Here is a 21,335-nt window from a genome sequence, read left to right as displayed (position 1 = left end):
ATATAACTTAAGAGATAAAAAAATTAAACACTAGTCCACGGAGGCGATTGTGTTTCGACGAGTCCTGAGGGAATACTAGTAGACTGACATGTGGTATTCCAGAGTGCATTGATCAGGAAGGTTATGTCCCATATCTGAGGCTATCTCGGGAATCCTATGATTGAATTCCTTTCAAGGGTTTTACGACGTTAGGTCACCGTAATATGAATGACTGTCCATCGGCGATTACTTGACCGTTGAGGGGGAGTTGGTGGTTGTTTGTGCGGACATCCGTTTCAGTAAGGCACACACACACACACACACATATATATATATATATATATATATATATATATATATATATATATATATATATATATATATATATATATATATATATATATATATATATATATATATATATATATATATGAGTGAGTGTATGTGCGTGAGTGTGTTGTATTTACATATGTTTTAAATTTTCATTGTATTGTATGTTACATAATGTAAATGCCATGTGAAACTTAAAGGCTTCTCCAGTTCACCTTAAGGTTGGAAACAGAAATATATAAATAAATCAGTAACAAATAAAACAAGGAAATGTTGGAAATTCAAAAATGCGGATAGTTTATTGTGAAGAAAAGTAAGCAAGTACTTGTTTTAAATTATATAATAATAACTATTTCATAATAAAAAAAACATTTTTCTCTTTTGGATTTCCAGGTTTACAACTTAGGTAAGCAGTCAGCTTCGTGGAGAATTCAATTATATTTCACATATTTTGTAATTTTTACCAAAATAAACAATTCTAGTAGGTATCGACATATTTTGCTGAATTTTGGATGGTATTGTCTCTTGTATCGAGTAATTAGCAAGTATACAATCGCTGCAGTTTTCTGATGTCACCAGCGCTCATGCCAACACGCTGGCCAATAGTCTCAGATGTGGACTGCAAAAAAGAAATAAAAAAAAAATCAGCTCACAATTTTTGAGAAGGGACTTGAAAACAACAGTATAAAAACTGGTTTTTAGAATTGTGGGTTTTAAGGTTTGTGTATAAACCCTGGAAAATCCCAACAATCATCACTTTGAACATATTGTCAATGTCAAATTATCAAAAAATCATTATTTTCAACAGTCCCATGTCTAAGCTAGACAATATCTGGAAAGACGGGTATGAGCAATAGCACCAAGACAAAGCTTGTCAGGAGTTTGGTCCACTCCATTTTTCTCTATGCTACTGAAACGTGGACCATAAAAAGGAGAAAAATTGACGCTTTTGAAATGTGGTGTTTGAGGTTTATACGTACAGCTAGATGCGCCAAAGAGTCCATTCGTCAGGAACTACATTTAGATGGCTTAACTCTGGGCAGTGTCTGTACATGACGGAATCCTCAGTTCTTTGGGCATGTTGCGCATAGCAATGAGGATATCCTGGAACTACTGGTTGTGATCGGTAGCCTGGAGGGAAAAAAAGGGAGAGGAAGATCCCCACAAGATAGACCAAGTTAAGGCAGCAGTAGGCACCTCGGTGGTTGGAGCGCTACGTGCAGCGCAGTCAAGGGATAACTGGAGAAGAGTCGTTGCTTCGACAAGGGTCACAACCCTCAGTGATGAGGAGTAAGACGGAGATAAAACATATGGTAAAGTAATACCTGTAGTGGAACGATAGTTTTGGAACCATCAATACTGAATCCGTATTCTGAGTAGTGCAATACACTTCCATAGTCGTAAAGCACATCGAAGTTGGTCACCTGGGTTGTGGTGTACTTGTTGAAGTTATTTTCAGCTCCTGAAAAAAAAAACAGTTCACAATAAGAGCCAACTGATAACTGAAATGATCGTCAGTGTATTTCATTTTAAAAATGGTAGTTTATAAAATACAATTTTTAAACTTTATAAAATTAAATAACTTTGTTATAACCACTTTTTTATTATGAAATTTAACCTACCAGTTTCGACAAGACACTTGTCATCATCAAGGTTTATTTTAATTCAAAAACATTAAAATACTCTCACCAAAAAAACTTCTTGTTATTTTTATTATTCATTGAATAGCAACCCCAAATAACAAGGCTCTTGTCGAAACCGGTAGGTTAAATTGTTTTATTATATAAGTGGTTATAACAAAGTTATTTCATTTTGTATAATGTCTCAAGTTTATAATCAAGTTTATAAAATGTGCCACAAAGTATCTGCGGAAAACATTCAAGGAAATCCATTTTGTTTTTTGCTGTTACAATATAACAAAACAGGCGTCGGAAGACCCCAAAAGAGATGGTCCTACGACATAGTCGCTGTGGGGGTAGAAACTAGCTGTAAGCAGCATCCGACAGAAGGAAACGCATTTTTAAAAGCTCGTTTCGTAGTTGTGTTGTGAACAAAAAAGGTGTTGGAAGACCCCAAAAGAGATAGTCCGACGCATGGTCGCTGTGGGGGGTTGAAACTGGCAGAGGGCTCATGAAGAAGAAGAAGAAGAAGAATTTTATAAAACAGGTCTGCTTTAAATTTCAACTGCAAAACTCTCTCGTGTTAAAAATGGATTTATCATTTCATATTTTAAGAGTTACAAGAAGAAGAAAATGAGTTATCTCATATCTTAGTGAAAAGAAGCTCATGTTTTGAATATTGAAAGCATTTACTTTGTGGATCGTATTGTAATATTATTTTGAGAAATAAAAAGACTGTTTTTTTATCCACTCACTTAATAAGTCAAAAATTAAACCCTGAAGAGGGCAACAGGTCGTTACCGAAACTAGTTAATTATTAATAAAAATGTGAGTGGGTCAAAAAACAAAGTCTTTTTATTTCTCAAAATAATATAAAAGAAGCTCAACTGAAAATCAATTCGATCTTACCGGCCTGAATCTTGTCCCAAACGATCCTGACGAAATCGTCTCTGTTGTGGGTGCTCTGCATGTGGTAGAAGCCGAGAGCGTGCAAGAACTCGTGGATGATGGTTCCATGACGGAAGCATCCGGATCCAGGGTTGGCGTACTGCAGATTGAGGGTTTGAGCTCCTCCTGTCATACCGACGTTGGAATAGCATCCAGAGTTGGAACCCTAGAAAAATCCAATTATGCTATATTGCGAATCCAATTATGCTATATATACTGAAAATCCAATTATGCTTTATATACTATATTAATGACGCACTTCTTGAAAATTTGGTGGGGGTTTTACAATTTCGATTTTATTAAGATTGGCTGTGACAGGGATATTGAAAGCTTTTAAATGTAAATTCACAGTAAAATCGGAAACAATTATGTTTCACCTTTTCTGTAATTTTCACAGCTAAGTTCATTTATAATATAATATTATAAAAGAAAAATAGCTTTCCAAGAGAATGTCTGTTAGGGAGCCTAGATTTTGCTGTATCAGATATGGAAATGCGATGGAAAACAGCTTTTAAATACTTTATGGAAAACCATATCACAAAATTACAATAATAATTATTTTTTTAATGTTCACCATGTTCTTGCTATTATCTTTCATTCGGGAAAATCGTTATTATTATTTTAATACTTCAATGAAGTCTGGGTGCGTTTTTTAAAAATTTCAATTAACACTTTGTTTTTTGTACTAGGTGATTAAAAATCTAGTTATCAAAATAAATTATTATCATTAATGGCTAGACGGTGAAGGCCATTGGTAAAATTTGGAAACCAAAAGACACAGAATGCCGAATGAAAGATGACTTGCTATCTATGCACAGTATAGGCGTTTGTGCACTACACGGAATTTTACTGTCCGGCAGTCCGGTTTTTTCAAATAAAAGTGACTACGACAGTTCAGCTTGATCGAGTTCACGCGCACCGTGATCGCGCACCGATCCAGCGTACCGATGCGGAGAAAGACGGACAAGTGCACAAGCCAATCATCCATTTTTTCATGCTAATCGGACTGTCGGACAGTAAAATTCCGTGTAGTGCACAAGCGTTCTATAGTTTCTCCTGATGAATTCTCAGATATATTTTCAATAATAAACTTACCACAACATTGATATAATTAGCGTTGGCAGTCGTCCTTTTGACGAACCTCACGCAGGAGGCAGCAGCTATAGCGGCAATACCGTTCTCAATGGCAGTCACTTGAGTTGCGCCTGATAAAAAGAATATTGGCATAAACTAACGACTTATAGTCAACGTCCACGTTCAAAGAAAAAGTCATCGTTACGAGCCGCCTTTGTTCTTCTCTTCCATTCTTTCCTGTCTTGTGCGGCTCTTTTGAAATGTGCATATGATGAGCAGCGCACGTCCACCAACAGGTCCTCCAGGTACTCTCGGCGTGGGCGTCCCCTAGAGTTTGTCCCCTCGGTCACACCCTCCATTATGGCATGCAAGAGACCTTCTTGACGTATTACATGGCCTATCCATTTAGCACGCCTTTCGGACAAGGTCCTGAGCAGGTGCCTTCCTCCTTCGATTCCTTGAAGAACTTCCTCATTCGTGATGTGGTCTTTCCAGGAAATTCTTAAGAGTCTACTATAGGAACATATCTAAAAAGCCTCTAGTCTCCGCTTTATATGTATTGCTGTTATTAATCCTAATAATAAAAGAATGATTAGACTTACTGAAGGCAGTACTGATGGTGTAGTATACAATTTTGTTGGTCCACAGTCTGTTTGTGTTCAGAATGGCGTTTCTGGATCCAGCATAGTCATCAACGAAGCCGTCAATCTGTTCTGGGGTCAACACGATGTCTCCTTCGAACTTGCCGCTCCTCTCCCACTCATTCTGGAGCTCGGCCAATTCTGGAGTTATTGGCTCTGAAAATTAAAATTATGGATTAAATCAATAAAACCAATTTATTTTTATTTGAGGAATTTTACCATACGAGGGTCATTAATAAAATCGTCAATTTACAGCTGTGCATGTTTTCGGAATGCCCAGATGTACTATATCCCAGCAAAAGTGGCATATTTTTAACTTAATATTTACCCGCTACAGGGCAGAAAGTGTTGTTTTTGAATTTTGATTATTTTCAACTATAGGAGTTTTTTATCATATAATTTTTTTGACATCTCAATAAAAAACATCTGGCGTTTCTCATGTATGTGATTATAATCCAGAATTCGAACCTCACATAAGAGTTTCAGCTCAAAAAAAGCGTCTTCCTATCACTAATATATGTCACTAGTAAAAATTCTAGTGATTCTTGTACAATGTTTCAAAATTAGATCATATTTATATATAGAACTTCCAAGAGTTTGAGAAGTGTGGCTGTCAATCATGGCTAGAATAGGTGAATGTTACACGTGTGTAAAGTGATCAGTCTTTGACGGTTGTAAGCCCCGTAAATTTCCCAGACTTCCATATTCTTCTTCATCTATGTTGAAATGTCAAAAAATAATATGATACAATAGTAATTTCGCATGAAAATCTCTTGAGCTTAAAGTCATAAAAAGCTCGATTTTCTGTTTGATTCCACTACACTATCACATAAACAACACACTTGGACCTGCCGCCCACCCCGACGCGCCCGCCCATCCCAGCTGCCCACACACAGACGCTACTTGATCATAAGTTAGTTAAGTGTAATAATATGTTAAGCTTGTACAATAGTATTCTTAGGCGCTTTGTAAGTATTCCTAGGTGTAATGTGATGTAAGTATGTTATATAGATATAAGTATAGATAAGTAAATTCACTACCTGAGTAAAATCAAGAATTAAAATCATACACCTAAGTAACTTCACTGCTAACTTAGAATCAATGAAATGTATAAACTCATTCCTCTAACGAGATCGCGAGTGTTTTTGCCTAGAATTTTCACTCATGAATTACATGAAATTATAGTAACTTTAAACATAAAGAGTAAATCCACTCACGAGTAGGCATAGGCTATGAAACTTTAAAAGTTGAAGCCTAAGTAGGGTCATGATAAGCGGTGTTGCATAAGCCGTAGCTTGATTTCAGAGTCACTTGGACGTTAGGTAATTAAAAAAAATCTATTTGATCTGATCCTATGTGAACTGCGTGCGATTTTATGAATTACGTCATAAATTATTAAATAAATTATAATTAATTATATAAAATAATAACGTCAAGAGATTATTTTTCTTGGTTTCGGTCACTTCGATGATCGATCACTGATAATTCTATCAAAATAAGACTAAATTTATCACCCAAATAACACCAGAATTATCTTTATATATATCTTGATCACTTAATTGTTTAAAAATATTATTAATTTGTTTTTATACTAATTTTATAATTAAAACAATCCATAATCAAGAATATTATCTCATTATCTACAAAATAAAACCCAGATAATTTATAAATAGAAAAAATAACACATTGATATATTTTATACAAATTCAAATAACAAAAAAACGGTGAGATAACCATTTTTTAAAAATCTTTATTTATTACTTACCTTAGAAAATTTTCTTTTCTTATCATATACAAGCATTTAAAGCATATTTAATTTATTTTTTAAAAATTAAACACTTGAATATACCACTTAATGAGTTTTATTTATATTTACGACTAGTTTAGAAAACTTACAGATGTTTTCATCTTCTGGTAAAAATTAAAAGATCTGAAAGTTTTAATCTTTACCAGAAGATGAAAACATCTGTTAGTTTTCGAAACTAGTCGTATATATATATATATATATATATATATATATATATATATATATATATATATATATATATTGATATATATATATATATATATATATATATATATATATATATATATATATATATATATATATATATATATATATATATATATATATATATATATATATATATATATATATATATATATATATATATATATATATATATATATATATATATATATATATATATATATATATATATATATATATATATATATATATATATATATATATATATATATATATATGTATATATGTATATATATATATATATATATATATATATATATATATATATATATATATATATATATATATATATAAAACTCATTGCGTCTTAAATTCAATTGTTTATTTTAAAAAAAATAGCGTGTCATTCCACAAAGTTAATGCCAAATCATAAATAATATATTTCATATATCTCTTTAAAAAAAATGAAAGTGTATATATATATATATATATATATATATATATATATATATATATATATATATATATATATATATATATATATATATATATATATATATATATATATATATATATATATATATATATATATATATATATATATATATATATATATATATATATGTATATATGTATATATATATATATATATATATATATATATATATATATATATATATATATATATATATATATATATATAAAACTCATTGCGTCTTAAATTCAATTGTTTATTTTAAAAAAAATAGCGTGTCATTCCACAAAGTTAATGCCAAATCATAAATAATATATTTCATATATCTCTTTAAAAAAAATGAAAGTGGATGTGTATAGTCCGCAATAAGTTGATCCCTAAAAACAATATAATAATACAAAAATACAATATACACAATGGATTCAATATCTTATATCAATCAAGATCTGTCACATAGTTTATTTATTTGTTTCATTCGTCTTGTCATATTTTCTAAATTAGACAACATTAAATCCAATCGATCTGTATGTCCTATTGCCTCATCATTTTTGTCAATTGAATACCTTCTTTTGCTCATTCTGTTTCCAATTTACATCTTTATTTTTCAAAATTCGGACATACCCACACTAAATGAGGGAGACCTTTGAATAACGTCTCATCAAATCGTTCACTCCTTTCAACAACGTCATATATCGAAAATCGTAAATTTTCAGTTGTGCATGTTTTTGGAATGCCCAGAAAACGTAGTCCGTTTTCTGGGCATTTCGAAAGCAAAAGCGGCATATTTGAAACTTAATATTTACCCGCTACAGGGCAGAAAGTGTTGTTTTTTGCATTTTGAAGAAAAGGTATTGCTTAATTATTTTGTTTAAATATACTATATATTTTCAAATGGAGAATAAACATTCAGATTTTACCTAAAAATATCTGTTGCACAGTAAAATGTTTAAAAAATAGCTTGATATTAATTATAAATGCATTTATTATATTCTTAAACATAAAAACGATCTCCTGAAAAGTCTAGTTTTTTTGATATATGACGTTGTTGAAACCATTATGAACCATTATAGATTTAATTGAGAAAAGTGTATTGAGATAATTTAGACATGTGAATCGAACAAGTGAGCCAACAGATGAAAAAATCAGCGTAATACTAATCTCGTGACATGTGAGTTCAATGGAGCCGTCTATGCTTGGATTGGGAATATTTTTATTTAAAAGGGACTCTTTTATTTGGATGTATGTAAGATGCTAACCGGATTATTTTAAATATGAGGCAACGCCCGTAAACATGATTTTTAGTTTTTATGCAGCTTATTACTTGACCAGTTAATAATTTTAATTTGGTAAATACCCGTTTTTCTTAAAATCTATTGAGACACGTGTTTCGATGCATTTCAAATCATTTTTAAACACTGTATACGTATACGTTTTGTCCGCCTCCGTAGTGTAATGGTCAGCACGCTCGGCTACTGTTCTGGAGGTCCCGGGTTCGATTCCCAAGGGGGGTAATATAAGTATAAGTAATTTTTTTTTCAGCTTTTCAATTTCTTATTTTCGTCGGTATACGTACCCTCGTATGATCCATCGACAGACTTCTGCAAAAACTCCCTGAATCTGTTGACTTCCCAGTTGGTTTTGGTCACCCCACCGAAAACCGCTGCCACTCCCAACACAAGGAACAAGAACACTTTCAACCCAAGCATTTTCGAATCTGAAAACCAAAAAAAATATTGATATATTTTAAAATTAAAATAAAGTGCGAACTCTCATATTCATGAGCAAAACGACGTACGATAGATGATTGACTTGTAAAATAAGTAAAGAATGCAAGGCAAAATCATTATCGTTAAAATTAAGAAAGAATTGGCGGGTATAGAACGGTATAAATGAGTGAATATAAGCAAATATGAGGCGAGTTTAGTTGGAAACCGTTGCAGAAAAAGACTCTCTGCCTACCCCTTCGGAGAAACGAATTGATTGTAAATTAGTTAAAAGTGGATTACTCGTATTTGTTTGATGATATACAGATGTCGTAAGTGAATTTCCTAATCCTGATTCATAAAGTGAGCGTTTTTGTGTTAGCAAAAAGAGTAAAAATGTATATGCATATTTATATATATATATATATATATATATATATATATATATATATATATATATATATATATATATATATATATATATATATATATATATATAAATATATATATATGTATATATATATATATATGTATATATATATATATATATATATATATATATATATATATATATATATATATATATATATATATATATATATATATATATATATATATATATATATATATAAAAATATTTTTATATTTAAATATATTTATTTCTTTACGGAATTACTGCCTTTTACAAAAAATAACATAGAAATTAAGATACATTACATAGAAAATGATAATAAACAATATAAAATAATAAAAAAATAAAAAGTACTAATAATGAATAAACATAAACAAAACTTGGTAAAAAAAGAAAATTAAAAAATTTGTTCAAATAAGGGAAGAAAAACAACTTAAAAACATTAATTGATGTATTAAAAACATAAATTTATCAAATATAAATGCAAATACATATTTAAAATTATCAAATATATATATATACAATACATAATCACAGTAAAATTAAAGTCGAGAGCACACTTACCTTAGCTGAAGATTACTATACAGTGTGATATTCGGATAAATCCCATTATTTATATAAAATCACTCAAGTTTATCTCAATTTGTGCAAACGCCGATAGTGTATACAGATAGTGTTCTAGCCTTAGATTGAATGAGTAAGCGCTTACGCAATAGTCGATATCTTTTTTAGTTCATCGCCTGAATAAAATATTGGCATCTGAAAGAAAACTCATGAAACAAGGTGTAAGAGCGATAGTAGGAATTCGACTGAAGGTTTAAACCTGAAACGCTGAAAATACATACATCTAGTAGAATTTGTATGGATTGTTGCACGGTATGGTCGATAATCCATAAACTATTCGAAGCATTGGTCTGTATGTTCCCGATAGTTACCTAAGACAGCGTCGGCATAGATTCTTTCACATTCTTATATATTGCTCACTCCTTTCAACAACGTCATATTACAAAATCGTCAATTTTCTGTTTTGCATGTTTTAGGAGTGCCCAGAAAATGTACTATATGCCAGCAAATGCGGCATATTTTAACTTAATATTTACCCGCTACAGGGTAGAAAGGGTTGTTTTTGAATTTTGAAGAAAAGGTATTGTTTTATAATTTTTAAAATAAACTAAATAATTTTTAAATGGAGAAAAAATATTCAGGTTTTACCTTAAAAAAAACCTGTTGCACAGTAAAAAGTTCAATAAGTGGCTTGATATTTATTTTCTTGAACTTTAAAAACGATCTCCTGAAAAATCAAGATTTTTGATATGTGACATTGTTGAAAGGAGTGAGCGATATAGGACCAACCTGCTGATGGTTATGCCTGTCTGAAGAGCTACCGCTATGTTGAACAATATCTCATTGGATGTTGATCTGTTCCATGCGTCTGAAGGAGTGAAGTTGGATTCTTCTACACCTTTAGCAATTGTATTTTTGCTTATTTTTGTTAATTAAGTTTTCTGTCGTCACCAGGTCTAATTCCGACACGTTGTTCAATAACCTCGTTGTTGTTGGCTGTAACGTAACCAGTACCTACCCTACCTTACTAAGTAGTACCAGCTTACCTTACCATGTAACATTCACCATTTCTACCCGTGATTGACAATTATCATATTTTCTTTGTATTGTATGTTACATAATGCATATGCCATATGAACTTAAGACAATTTTCACTTGACCTCGAGGTTTGAAATAAAAATAAATCAGAAATAAATCAAATATGTTGGTAATTTATAAACTCGAATACTTTATTGCAAAGAAAATTAAGCTAGTACATGTAAAAAATTTAAAAATAAGCAACAACTACAAAATAATTACTATGTCTTAGAAAAAAATATATTTTGGATTTTCAGGTTTATAACTTAGATAAACAGTAAGTTTGTCGAGAAATCAATAATACTTCACGACATCTACTAGAATTTTTACCAAACCAAACAATTCAAGTAGGTGACGACATGTTTTGCTGAATTTTGGAATTAGCAAGTATACAATCTCTGCAGTTTTCTGATGTCGCCAGCGCTCATGCCAACACGCTGACCAATAGTCGCGGTTGTGGCCTGCAAAAAGAATAAAAAAAATCAGCTCACAATTTTTGATGAAGAGACTTGAAACAAAAGTACAACCAATCGGTTTTTACAGTGTAGGTTTTTGTATAAACCCTGGTGAACCTTAATAGTGAAAAGATAATCATCATTTTAAACATATCTTCTCTCTTTTCAAGAACGTCATATCACTCCTTTCAAGAACGTCATAAATCAAAAAACTTGATTTTTTAGGAGAACGTTTTTAAAGTTTAAAAATATAACACAATGCATTAAAAATAAATTTCAAGCTACTTATTGATTTTTTTCACTGTGCAACACATCTTTTTAGGTAAAACCTTAAGGATTTTTTCTTTATTTGAAAAATATTTAGCATATTTAAAAAAAAAAATCAAACAATATCCTTTTCTTCAAAATGTTCAAACAACACTTTCTGCCCTGTAGCGGGTAAATAATATTGAGTCAAAAATATGCCGTTTTTGGTGGGATATAGTATATTTTCTGGGCATTCCGAAATCATGCACAGCTGAAAATTGACGATTTTCGATTTATGACGTTCTTGAAAGGAGTGAGTGATATGGTCGTTACTAAAAATCACCATTGCATAATTTTCCTTGTCTGGAAAGACTGGGGTATGAGTAACAGCGCCAAGATAAAGCTTGTCAGAAGTTTGGTCCATTCCATTTTTCTCTATGATGCTGAAGCATGGACCATAAAAATAGCAGAAAGGAGAAAAATTATGATTTTAAAATGTGGTATTGGAGGTGCATGCGCCAACGAGTCCATTAGTCAGGAGTTACACTTGGATGGCTTGACTCTGGCCAGTGTCTGTACATGACGGATTCTTTAGTTCTTTGGACACGTTGTGCGTGGTAATGAGGATAGCCTGGAACGACTGGTTGTGATCAGAAGCCTGGAGGGGAAGAGAGGGATAGGATGATCCCTACACGATGGACCGATCAAGTTAAGGCAGCAGCAGGCACCTCAGTGGTTGGAGCGCTACGTGCAGCGCAGTCAAGAGATAACTGGAAAAGAGACACTTCGACAAGGGTCACAACCCTCAGTAATAAGGAGTAAGATAGAGAAGAAACATATGGCAAAGTAATAAATACCTTTAGTGGAACGATAGTTTTGGTGCCATCAATACTGAATGCGTACTCTGAGTAGTGCAATACACTTCCGTAGTCGTATATTACGTCGAAGTTGGTCACCTGAGATGTGGTGTACTTATTGAAGTTGTGTTCAGCTCCTGAAAAAACAGTTCAATTTAAGAGGTAACAAGTAAACGTAGATGTTAACAGTGTATTTCATTTTTAATTATATTTATTTTGAGCCTCTTGGTAATCAAACACGGGACCTCTAGCATATTAACCTAGTGCGCTAACCACTATGGAGGCGGACAAACTACACTATAGTAATTTTTTAATCTAATATTTATTTTATATGACCCTGGGCTGTTACCTGAAGCGGAGGGCTGATCACCTTTCCTTCGTGTATTTAAGATCAAAATGACACTGTTTTTATGCGATGGAGTGCCCTTTGCATCATTGGGTGCAGAAAATGGTTAAAAGAAGAAGTTTTTCATTTCGGAAATGGTAGTTTATGAAATCTCTTTTGTTTTTCGTTGTTTGTTGTTACAAAAGAAAAAAATAGTTTTTTTGTAGTTTTTTCGTTGTGTCAAAAGAGGCGTCGAAGATACCAGGAAAAGTGAACATACTAGGAAAAGTGAAGATACTAGGAAAATAATCAAAGTAGAGGATATCATGGATCGCGTGGCATAACTCAAATGGCAGTGGGCAGGACATATAGCAAGACAGGACTCCACAAGATAGACCCCAAGAATTCTACGATAGAGACCTTGGAGAATAAAAAAGGTGTCGGAAGACCCCAAAAGAGATAGTCTGACGACATAGTCACTGTGGGGGTAAAAACTGGCTGCAAGCAGCAACCGACCGAAGGAAATGGAAAGATACGGAACAGGCCCATCTATATCCAGCAGTGGAGGACAGAGGGCTCATGAGTAAGAAGAAGTTTATAAAGTAGGTCTGCTTCAAATTTTAACAAAAAAATTCTCTTGTGATAAATATTAAAAAATCCATCCAATTTATCATTTCATATTGTAAGAGTTACAAAAATAAGGAAAAGAGTCAACTCATATCAACCCGTGTCTAACCCTTTCCGGTCCCCAAAAATTAAAAAAAAAAATCTAGGTAGACAGTTACATTCCAATTGGAAAAAAAACATTTGTGCACTGCTCCACACACTGTTGTAATAGATACGAGTGACAAAAATGTAAGCTTGGAATTTAAATAAATAATACTAATGATGAAAAAATGTCAAATTACATCCAACATGGGACCTAAGAGGAAAAAATCGATGTCGAATGAGATTCGACATTGGATCAGTTAGGGCTGAAGAAAGCTCAATTGAACTTATGACAATTCAATACATATGAAAATAAATCGGGTCTTACCAGCCTGAATCTTGCCCCAAACAATCCTGACAAATTCGTCTCTGTTGTGGGTGCTCTGCATGTGATAGAAGCCGAGAGCGTGCAAGAACTCGTGGATGATGGTTCCATGACGGAAGCAGCCAGATCCAGGGGTGGCGTACTGCAGATTGAGGGTCTGAGCTCCTCCTACCATGCCGACGCTTGAATAGCATCCAGAATTGGAACCCTGAAACAAATCATAATTAAAGTATATTGCGAAAACCATTTTTGATATCTCGATTTCAAAGCTGCTTTAATAATATAATAATAATAATAATAATGCTTTAATAATAATAAAAATAAACAAATAATAATAGTAAAAAAAAATAAAAATTGTATTAACATGTTAGTATTTGGCTCAACACAGGCCATGCCTAAAGAGCCGTAATACATATAGTAAATGTATCCATGAAATAAATATGTATCTATGAATATATCTATGTATCTATGAAATAAATAAAAAAATATATTTAAATATTTTTTTATTTATTTATTTAATTCTTAGTGAAACTTATAGGCAAAAATATTCACAAGAATTGTACACTAGCATGCCTTATTTAAATCCATTTAATTATTTATTGGAAAACCAATAAGAATATTTAACAAAAATTACATAACATGATAAAATTAAAAAATAACATTCCAGTTAGAGGTTTTCACTAGTAATCCAAAAATAAAAATATACTCTCATGTACATAAAAGTGTAAGCATATAATAAACTTACATTACATGTTTTTATCAAATAATATACATTTTCTTTATCAACTAGTCAAATAGACATCAACAATATTTCTCTTAAACGTATTGAAAGAAACATTATTGATGTCTATTTCATTAAGCATTACATTGCACATATCACAAGCTCAATTTAAAAATGAATTTCGATAGGACTTGGTGTGCCTTTTAGGGATTTTTAATATTTTTTTCTAGTCTGATCTAGTCAGTGTTATAGTGATGACAACGATCGTTCATAAACAGTGGCGTGCGTATTATATAGATGCATAAGCAGTGCCTACTCCAAGATAATGAAAAAAAACTGGGTTAGTAATGGATATACGCGTGCTAAAACTATATACCCAAGTTTTTTTTAAACATTTTTCTAAATCCCTTAATTTTTGACACCATTTTTTTTTTCAAATAAAAATATAAACTAGCTTCCATAATATATTATTTGAATGTTTTAAAAGTGCGTTTGACTGTTGTGGGATCTAGACAATTTGACCAGCCAATCCGACGCTGTTGTACCCAAAGAAAAGTAACCCTTCGAAATAATTTTTATTGTTTTGTCTAAAAATAAGCAATTTATGATATAATATTACAAAATCAGTATTATTGTAAGTTTTTTTAACATTTAAAAATGTTTTCCCTGTTATATTTCACCCCGAAAAAACTGTGGTCTGTGGTAAGTTTTTTTCAAGAAATTATCGAAACAAATTTGTTTTCTTAAAAGACACAGAATGCCGGATGCCGGTCACTTGATACATGTGAAAAATTTAGCTTCTCTTAATGAATTATTAGATTAAAACCAATATTTTTAGCTTTTCCACTTTTTTATTTGACCAGCGACCGGGTTTCGTCGTTACCGACATCATCAGACTGGTGAGAGGCTTTACAAATTTGTATGTTATATATAAAAGAAGGCAGGAGTTGATAACCATGATTTGATATAATTTTATGAGAAATTAATTTAATTTTAGTGAATTTAAGTATTGTATGATATTTTAAATATTTTTTTTTATAAAGGTTTTTTGTATTGAAAGCACGATTTTATATAAAGTTAAAATAGATTTGTATTTTTTGTAAATGAATTTAAATTATGTAACGAGGTATCAGGAAATGCTGGTTGACGGCTCCTTCCACTAAGCTGTGGTTGTCCGGGGGGAGTCCGAAGTTCTCTGAAATGTAAATTTCCCGGCAGTCATTTCTTATCGACAAGACATTAAGGCATCTATTGTTTCTTTTCTAATGGGTAAAGTAAGGGAGAATGAATGTGTGTTACTTGATCATTTAATATGTCTTTATTATGACAATTTTTTAATCTATTTATTTCCAAAATTTCGAGCCTATCTAATTTTTTACCTTTACTACATTTGTGTAAGATTTTTACATTAAAATTTTTATCGAAATCATGATTTGACTCTATCAAGTGGTTTGCAAAAGTGGAGTTTTCTTTTTTATTTCTCCAACTTTGGACATGTTCGTTTATTCTTATTTTAAACGATCGTCCTGTTTGCCCCACGTATTCAGCACTGCATGATCCACAACTTAATAAATATGAGCCTGAATTTGTTTCTTTTTCCCTTTTATCTTTATTATTAATTAGTATCTTCTAGATACTAATTAATAATAAAGATAAAAGGGAAAAAGAAACAAATTCAGGCTCATATTTATTAAGTTGTGGATCATGCAGTGCTGAATACGTGGGGCAAACAGGACGATCGTTTAAAATAAGAATAAACGAACATGTCCAAAGTTGGAGAAATAAAAAAGAAAACTCCACTTTTGCAAACCACTTGATAGAGTCAAATCATGATTTCGATAAAAATTTTAATGTAAAAATCTTACACAAATGTAGTAAAGGTAAAAAATTAGATAGGCTCGAAATTTTGGAAATAAATAGATTAAAAAATTGTCATAATAAAGACATATTAAATGATCAAGTAACACACATTCATTCTCCCTTACTTTACCCATTAGAAAAGAAACAATAGATGCCTTAATGTCTTGTCGATAAGAAATGACTGCCGGGAAATTTACATTTCAGAGAACTTCGGACTCCCCCCGGACAACCACAGCTTAGTGGAAGGAGCCGTCAACCAGCATTTCCTGATACCTCGTTACATAATTTAAATTCATTTACAAAAAATACAAATCTATTTTAACTTTATATAAAATCGTGCTTTCAATACAAAAAACCTTTATAAAAAAAAATATTTAAAATATCATACAATACTTAAATTCACTAAAATTAAATTAATTTCTCATAAAATTATATCAAATCATGGTTATCAACTCCTGCCTTCTTTTATATATAACATACAAATTTGTAAAGCCTCTCACCAGTCTGATGATGTCGGTAACGACGAAACCCGGTCGCTGGTCAAATAAAAAAGTGGAAAAGCTAAAAATATTGGTTTTAATCTAATAATAAATTAAAAATGCAATTCCATCACGAAGTGTCAGTGGATAATATAAATCTATTTCTCTTAATGAATTTTCAGTAACATTTGTATGTAAACTCACCACGATGTTGATATAATTAGGGTTGGCAGTTGTCCTTTTGACGAACTTCACGCAGGAAGCAGCAGCTATAGCGGCAATACCGTTCTGAATGGCGGTGACTTGAGTTGCACCTGAAAAAATAATATTGTCATAAAAAAATATCAACAACTTATTTTATACGAGTACAATGCATATTCCCGCGTCCAAAGAAAAAGTCTTTGCTACGAGCCGCCATTGGAACCATCGGCTCATCAGCGAAGTACCATAATGCTATTGTAAGTGGCTGGGTATTGGAGAAGGTCTATTTTATATTTTTGCAGTTGGTACTTTAAATCTGTGAGGTTAGTTTATTTCCTGTTTTAGGTATATTTAGTTCAAGGGGAATCGTGGATACGATTGGAAGGGGCAAATAATTCCATAAGGTGCCACAACCACTTCTTTTAAATCAAAATTTGCCCTTAAATTTAAGCAAGGTTTCGTTTAAGTCAGGTTTATATCGTGCTAAGGTAAGGTTAGTCTTAGGTACGTGGCGTGCATAGAAAATTAACTAGGGTAAGTAGTAGAGGTAGGTACTAAGGTAAGCTAGGTACTACTTACTAAGTTAGGGTAGGAACTGGTTGCGTTTTTATGTAACGTGGTTAATTTAGGATAGGCACTGCTTTTCTGCCTATATCACTCACTCCTTTCAACAACGTCATATGTCAAAAATCGTCAGTTCGCATGTTTTCAGAATGCTCAAAAAATGTACTATATCCCAGCAACAAGGGCATATTTTTAATTTAATATTTACCCGCTACAGGGCAGAATGTGTTGTTTTTGCATTTTGAGGAAAAGGTATTAATTAACTATTTTTTTGAAATATACTAAATATTTTTCAAATGGAGAAAAAGCCTTTAGATTTTACCTAAAAAGATCTGTTGCACAGTAAAAAGTTCAATAAGTGGCTTGATATTTATTTTTAATACATTTTATTGTATTCTTAAAACAATCTCCTGAAAAATCAAGTTTTTTGATACATGACGTTGTTGAAAGGAGTGAGCCATATGTAATGCACGCCCCTGGGTATGGTAAGGCTAGGTTACAGAAACTATGGACTTACTGAATGCAGAACTGATGGTGTAGTATACAATTTTGTTGGTCCACAGTCTATTTGTGCTCAAAATGGCGTTTCTGGATTCAGCATAGTCATCAACGAAGCCGTCAATCTGTTCCGGGGTCAACACGATGTCTCCTTCGAACTTGCCGCTCCTCTCCCACTCATTCTGGAGTTCGGCCAATTCGGGAGTAATGGGCTCTGAAAATTGGGTTTCAAAAGGAAAATTAAGGATTAAAATATAAATGTATTCTATATTATTCAAGGAATTTTATTAGCTGGGGGATATAATGATGTGATAGAAATGTAATGTAAAATGAAAAGAAAATCATCCTTGAAAGACATCTAGAGGAAGACCAAAAAAATGATGGATGCTGCAGAAAGATAATATGAACTAAGAGAAAAGGCAATAGAGATGGTATGGGCGCATAAGACGTAGAGAACCTGAACATATTGTAAACCAGGCGATCGCCATGGATCTTCCTCGAAAGACATCTAGAGGCAGGCCAAAAAATGGATGCTACAGAAAGATAACATGATTCAAAAGCATCACCTAGGTGACGTTGTATATGATAGAAGGACCTACAACCAGAGGATGAGGAGAGCTGACCACAACAGTCTAAAAAGACTATAACTTGGGATGGAACAAGGAAGAATAAGAATATAAGTTTTTTAGTACCATTTTTACAGTTACTGTTTCGAAACTTTATTATTCATTATTTTCAATCGTTTTAGCTTTTCAATTTCTTGTTTTTGTATGTTTATTTATTTGACCTTTGAAATGTATACGTACCCTCGTATGATCCATCGACAGACTTCTGCAAGAACTCCCTGAACCGGTTGACTTGCCAGTTGGTTTTGGTTACCCCACCGAAAACTGCTGCCACTCCCAACACAAGGAACAAGAACACTTTCAATCCAAACATTTCGGAATCTAAAAACGAAGTAAATACAGAGATATTTTAAAAAGAAAATGAATTGCGAACTCTCAAAACAACGTTTGAGAGTTCGCAATTCATTTTAGATGTTTGACTGGAAACATTTTTTTATGGGAATTGCATTTATTATTTACCTTGCTTATATTGTACAAGGTAAATAGGTAACAACTTTGTCCGCCTCCGTAGTGCAATGGTCGGCACGCTCTCAGGGGGTTAAATAATTATAACTGATTTTTTCAATCTTATATTTATTCAATATTACCCTGGACCAGAAGCGGAGGGCTTATCACCTTTCCTTCATGTGTAAACTATCAAGATAACACTGCGTTTATATGATGCAGTGCCAGTATACGGGTTTCAAGATATAGGTAACAATAAGTAAAGAATGCAAGGCTGAGATAAGCATTATCGGTAGAATTAAGAAAGGTGTGTTCAGATGGTTTGGGCTTGTGAATGGAATGAGTGAGTGTGTAACAGTAAAAAAATATGAATGTAGATAGAAATAGTAGCAGAGGAAGACTCTCTGCCTACTCCTGAGGGGAAGCGACGTGATTTTTAGTAAGTTAAAAGTGAATTAAATATTTGATAAGAAACAGATGTTGGAAAGTGAATCTAATGTAGGTGATTTTCTGTTAGTTCGTTAAGTTCATATATCGTAGTCATACAGAAGAAAGTGACCAAGTGCATTTTTTTACAAAAACGTGATCATTGATCATTGATCGTGACTATTTGATATCTTATAAGCTTAATATTGAGATTTTAAACTTGGAAGTATAATATACTAGTTAAAAATGACATTATCTTATATAAAAATACACTATCGAACACACTAATAAGGAAACATAAAGTCTTAAGAATAAAATTAAATAACAAGTATTAAGCTCTGGTAAATACACGTCTCCTTTACACGCTATCAGTGAGCAGCGAGAGAGGGTGAAACACAACGTTTAAATTTATCCATTATAACATGGAGAAGAAATGCTGAGAAAGTACAGACTTTAAGGTGGATAACAATATATTAAACAAATCTATAATTTCAAAAGAATTGGCTAACATGTGAAGCCGCGGAATGGGAGAGAACATGGCATAGTTAGCATTATGTACAAATACTGCAAATATAGATTTTTGCCTGGTACCTCTTTGACGCACGCTAAGCTTTATTTGATTTAGGAGATCAGGGCTGTCCAAAATTATTAAGAATTTCAAATAGCAGGACCAAATCAGTAAATTCTCAGTAAATATATATATATAAATATATATATATATATATATATATATATATATATATATATATATATATATATACATATATATATATATATATATATATATATATATATATATATATATATATATATATTTAAATATACATATATATATATATATATATATATATATATATATATATATATATATATATATATATATATATATATATATATATTTATACATTAGCACAGTGAAATGATTGTTAAAAGCACACTTACCTCAAATAAAGAATACTTTACTGTGTGATATTCGGAAAAATCCCATTCTTTATATATAAATTCATTCCAGTTTATCTCAATTTGTGCAAATACCGATAGTGTACTCAGATAGTGTTCTTGCATTGGATCGAGTTAGTAAGGGCTTTCGTAATAGTCGATATCTCTTTCAGTTCATCGCCCTGAAAAATATGGGTATCTGAAAGAGGGCGTTAGAACGACAGTGGAAATGCATCCACTGAAGGTTTAAACCTGAAAGGCTGAAAATATAACTACAATAGAAGGATAAGTGTGGAGGTCCTCCCCTAAAAGTTTTTTTCCAATATTGCAAATTTGTTCTCTTCACTGTATTCTATCGAAATCTTAATTAAAATTTTGACAAAACGTGACCAATCCTGTGTTGAACCAATATGAAATCATTAAATTGCACCAAAACATAACAATTTTACAAGCTAAAATTCCTGATTACTGAAAATCATTTAGGTACATAATGGAAATGTAACGTTTTGGTGAAGACCTCCACAAGTAAAAGAGTGTTATTCGAAATTTTGAGTTCAAATTCACGAGAAACTGTCTTACGTATTTATTTTATTTTACAAAATTAGCTCATCAATAGATGTCTCTAGTGAAGTTCTAGTGATTCAAGAACAACGTTTCAAAATTGGTTCATTTATATAAAACTTTCAAGAATTTTAGTAGAGTGGTTGTCAAACATGGGTAGAATTGGTGAATGTTATACGTGTGTAAAGTGATCATGTAAACCAGCCTATGACGGTCTTCTTCATCTTTGGTAAGATGTAAAAAAATAATTGTTAAAACACCCAGATAGTGTCTGGGTTCAATGGTCCT

The 21,335-nt window shown here is 31.9% G+C and overlaps 3 protein-coding genes across 3 annotated transcripts; all 3 read right to left on the bottom strand.

Annotated features, from left to right (window-relative positions):
- Window positions 1-590: 590 nt before the first annotated feature.
- Window positions 591-4,309, bottom strand: LOC148300440 (zinc metalloproteinase nas-4-like). The gene is made up of 5 exons (XM_088274809.1): window positions 4,126-4,309; window positions 3,972-4,081; window positions 2,838-3,042; window positions 1,635-1,771; window positions 591-928 (listed from the first exon to the last, which is right to left on the bottom strand). The coding sequence occupies exons 1-5, from the start codon at window positions 4,307-4,309 to the stop codon at window positions 848-850; spliced, it is 717 nt and encodes a 238-aa protein (XP_088130935.1). The 3' UTR covers window positions 591-847.
- Window positions 4,310-4,347: 38 nt separating this feature from the next.
- LOC148300439 (uncharacterized) lies at window positions 4,348-8,762 on the bottom strand. Its single transcript, XM_088274808.1, has 3 exons — window positions 8,630-8,762; window positions 4,553-4,747; window positions 4,348-4,451 (listed from the first exon to the last, which is right to left on the bottom strand). Exons 1-3 carry the CDS (start codon window positions 8,760-8,762, stop codon window positions 4,348-4,350), a joined length of 432 nt encoding a protein of 143 aa, XP_088130934.1.
- Window positions 8,763-10,937: 2,175 nt separating this feature from the next.
- LOC148300438 (zinc metalloproteinase nas-4-like) lies at window positions 10,938-20,515 on the bottom strand. The gene is made up of 7 exons (XM_088274804.1): window positions 20,490-20,515; window positions 18,858-18,998; window positions 18,071-18,265; window positions 16,993-17,102; window positions 13,732-13,936; window positions 12,371-12,507; window positions 10,938-11,273 (listed from the first exon to the last, which is right to left on the bottom strand). The coding sequence occupies exons 2-7, from the start codon at window positions 18,988-18,990 to the stop codon at window positions 11,193-11,195; spliced, it is 861 nt and encodes a 286-aa protein (XP_088130930.1). The 5' UTR covers window positions 18,991-18,998; window positions 20,490-20,515; the 3' UTR covers window positions 10,938-11,192.
- Between the last annotated feature and the right edge of the window lie 820 nt (window positions 20,516-21,335).

The sequence above is a fragment of the Brachycentrus maculatus genome, unplaced genomic scaffold, assembly GCF_059751285.1.
Source record: "Brachycentrus maculatus isolate JH-2025_06_01 unplaced genomic scaffold, ASM5975128v1 h1tg000716l, whole genome shotgun sequence".
NCBI lineage: Eukaryota > Metazoa > Arthropoda > Insecta > Trichoptera > Brachycentridae > Brachycentrus > Brachycentrus maculatus.
Note: the sequence above shows the minus strand (reverse complement) of the source record. Positions and strands in the feature narration are given on the sequence as shown.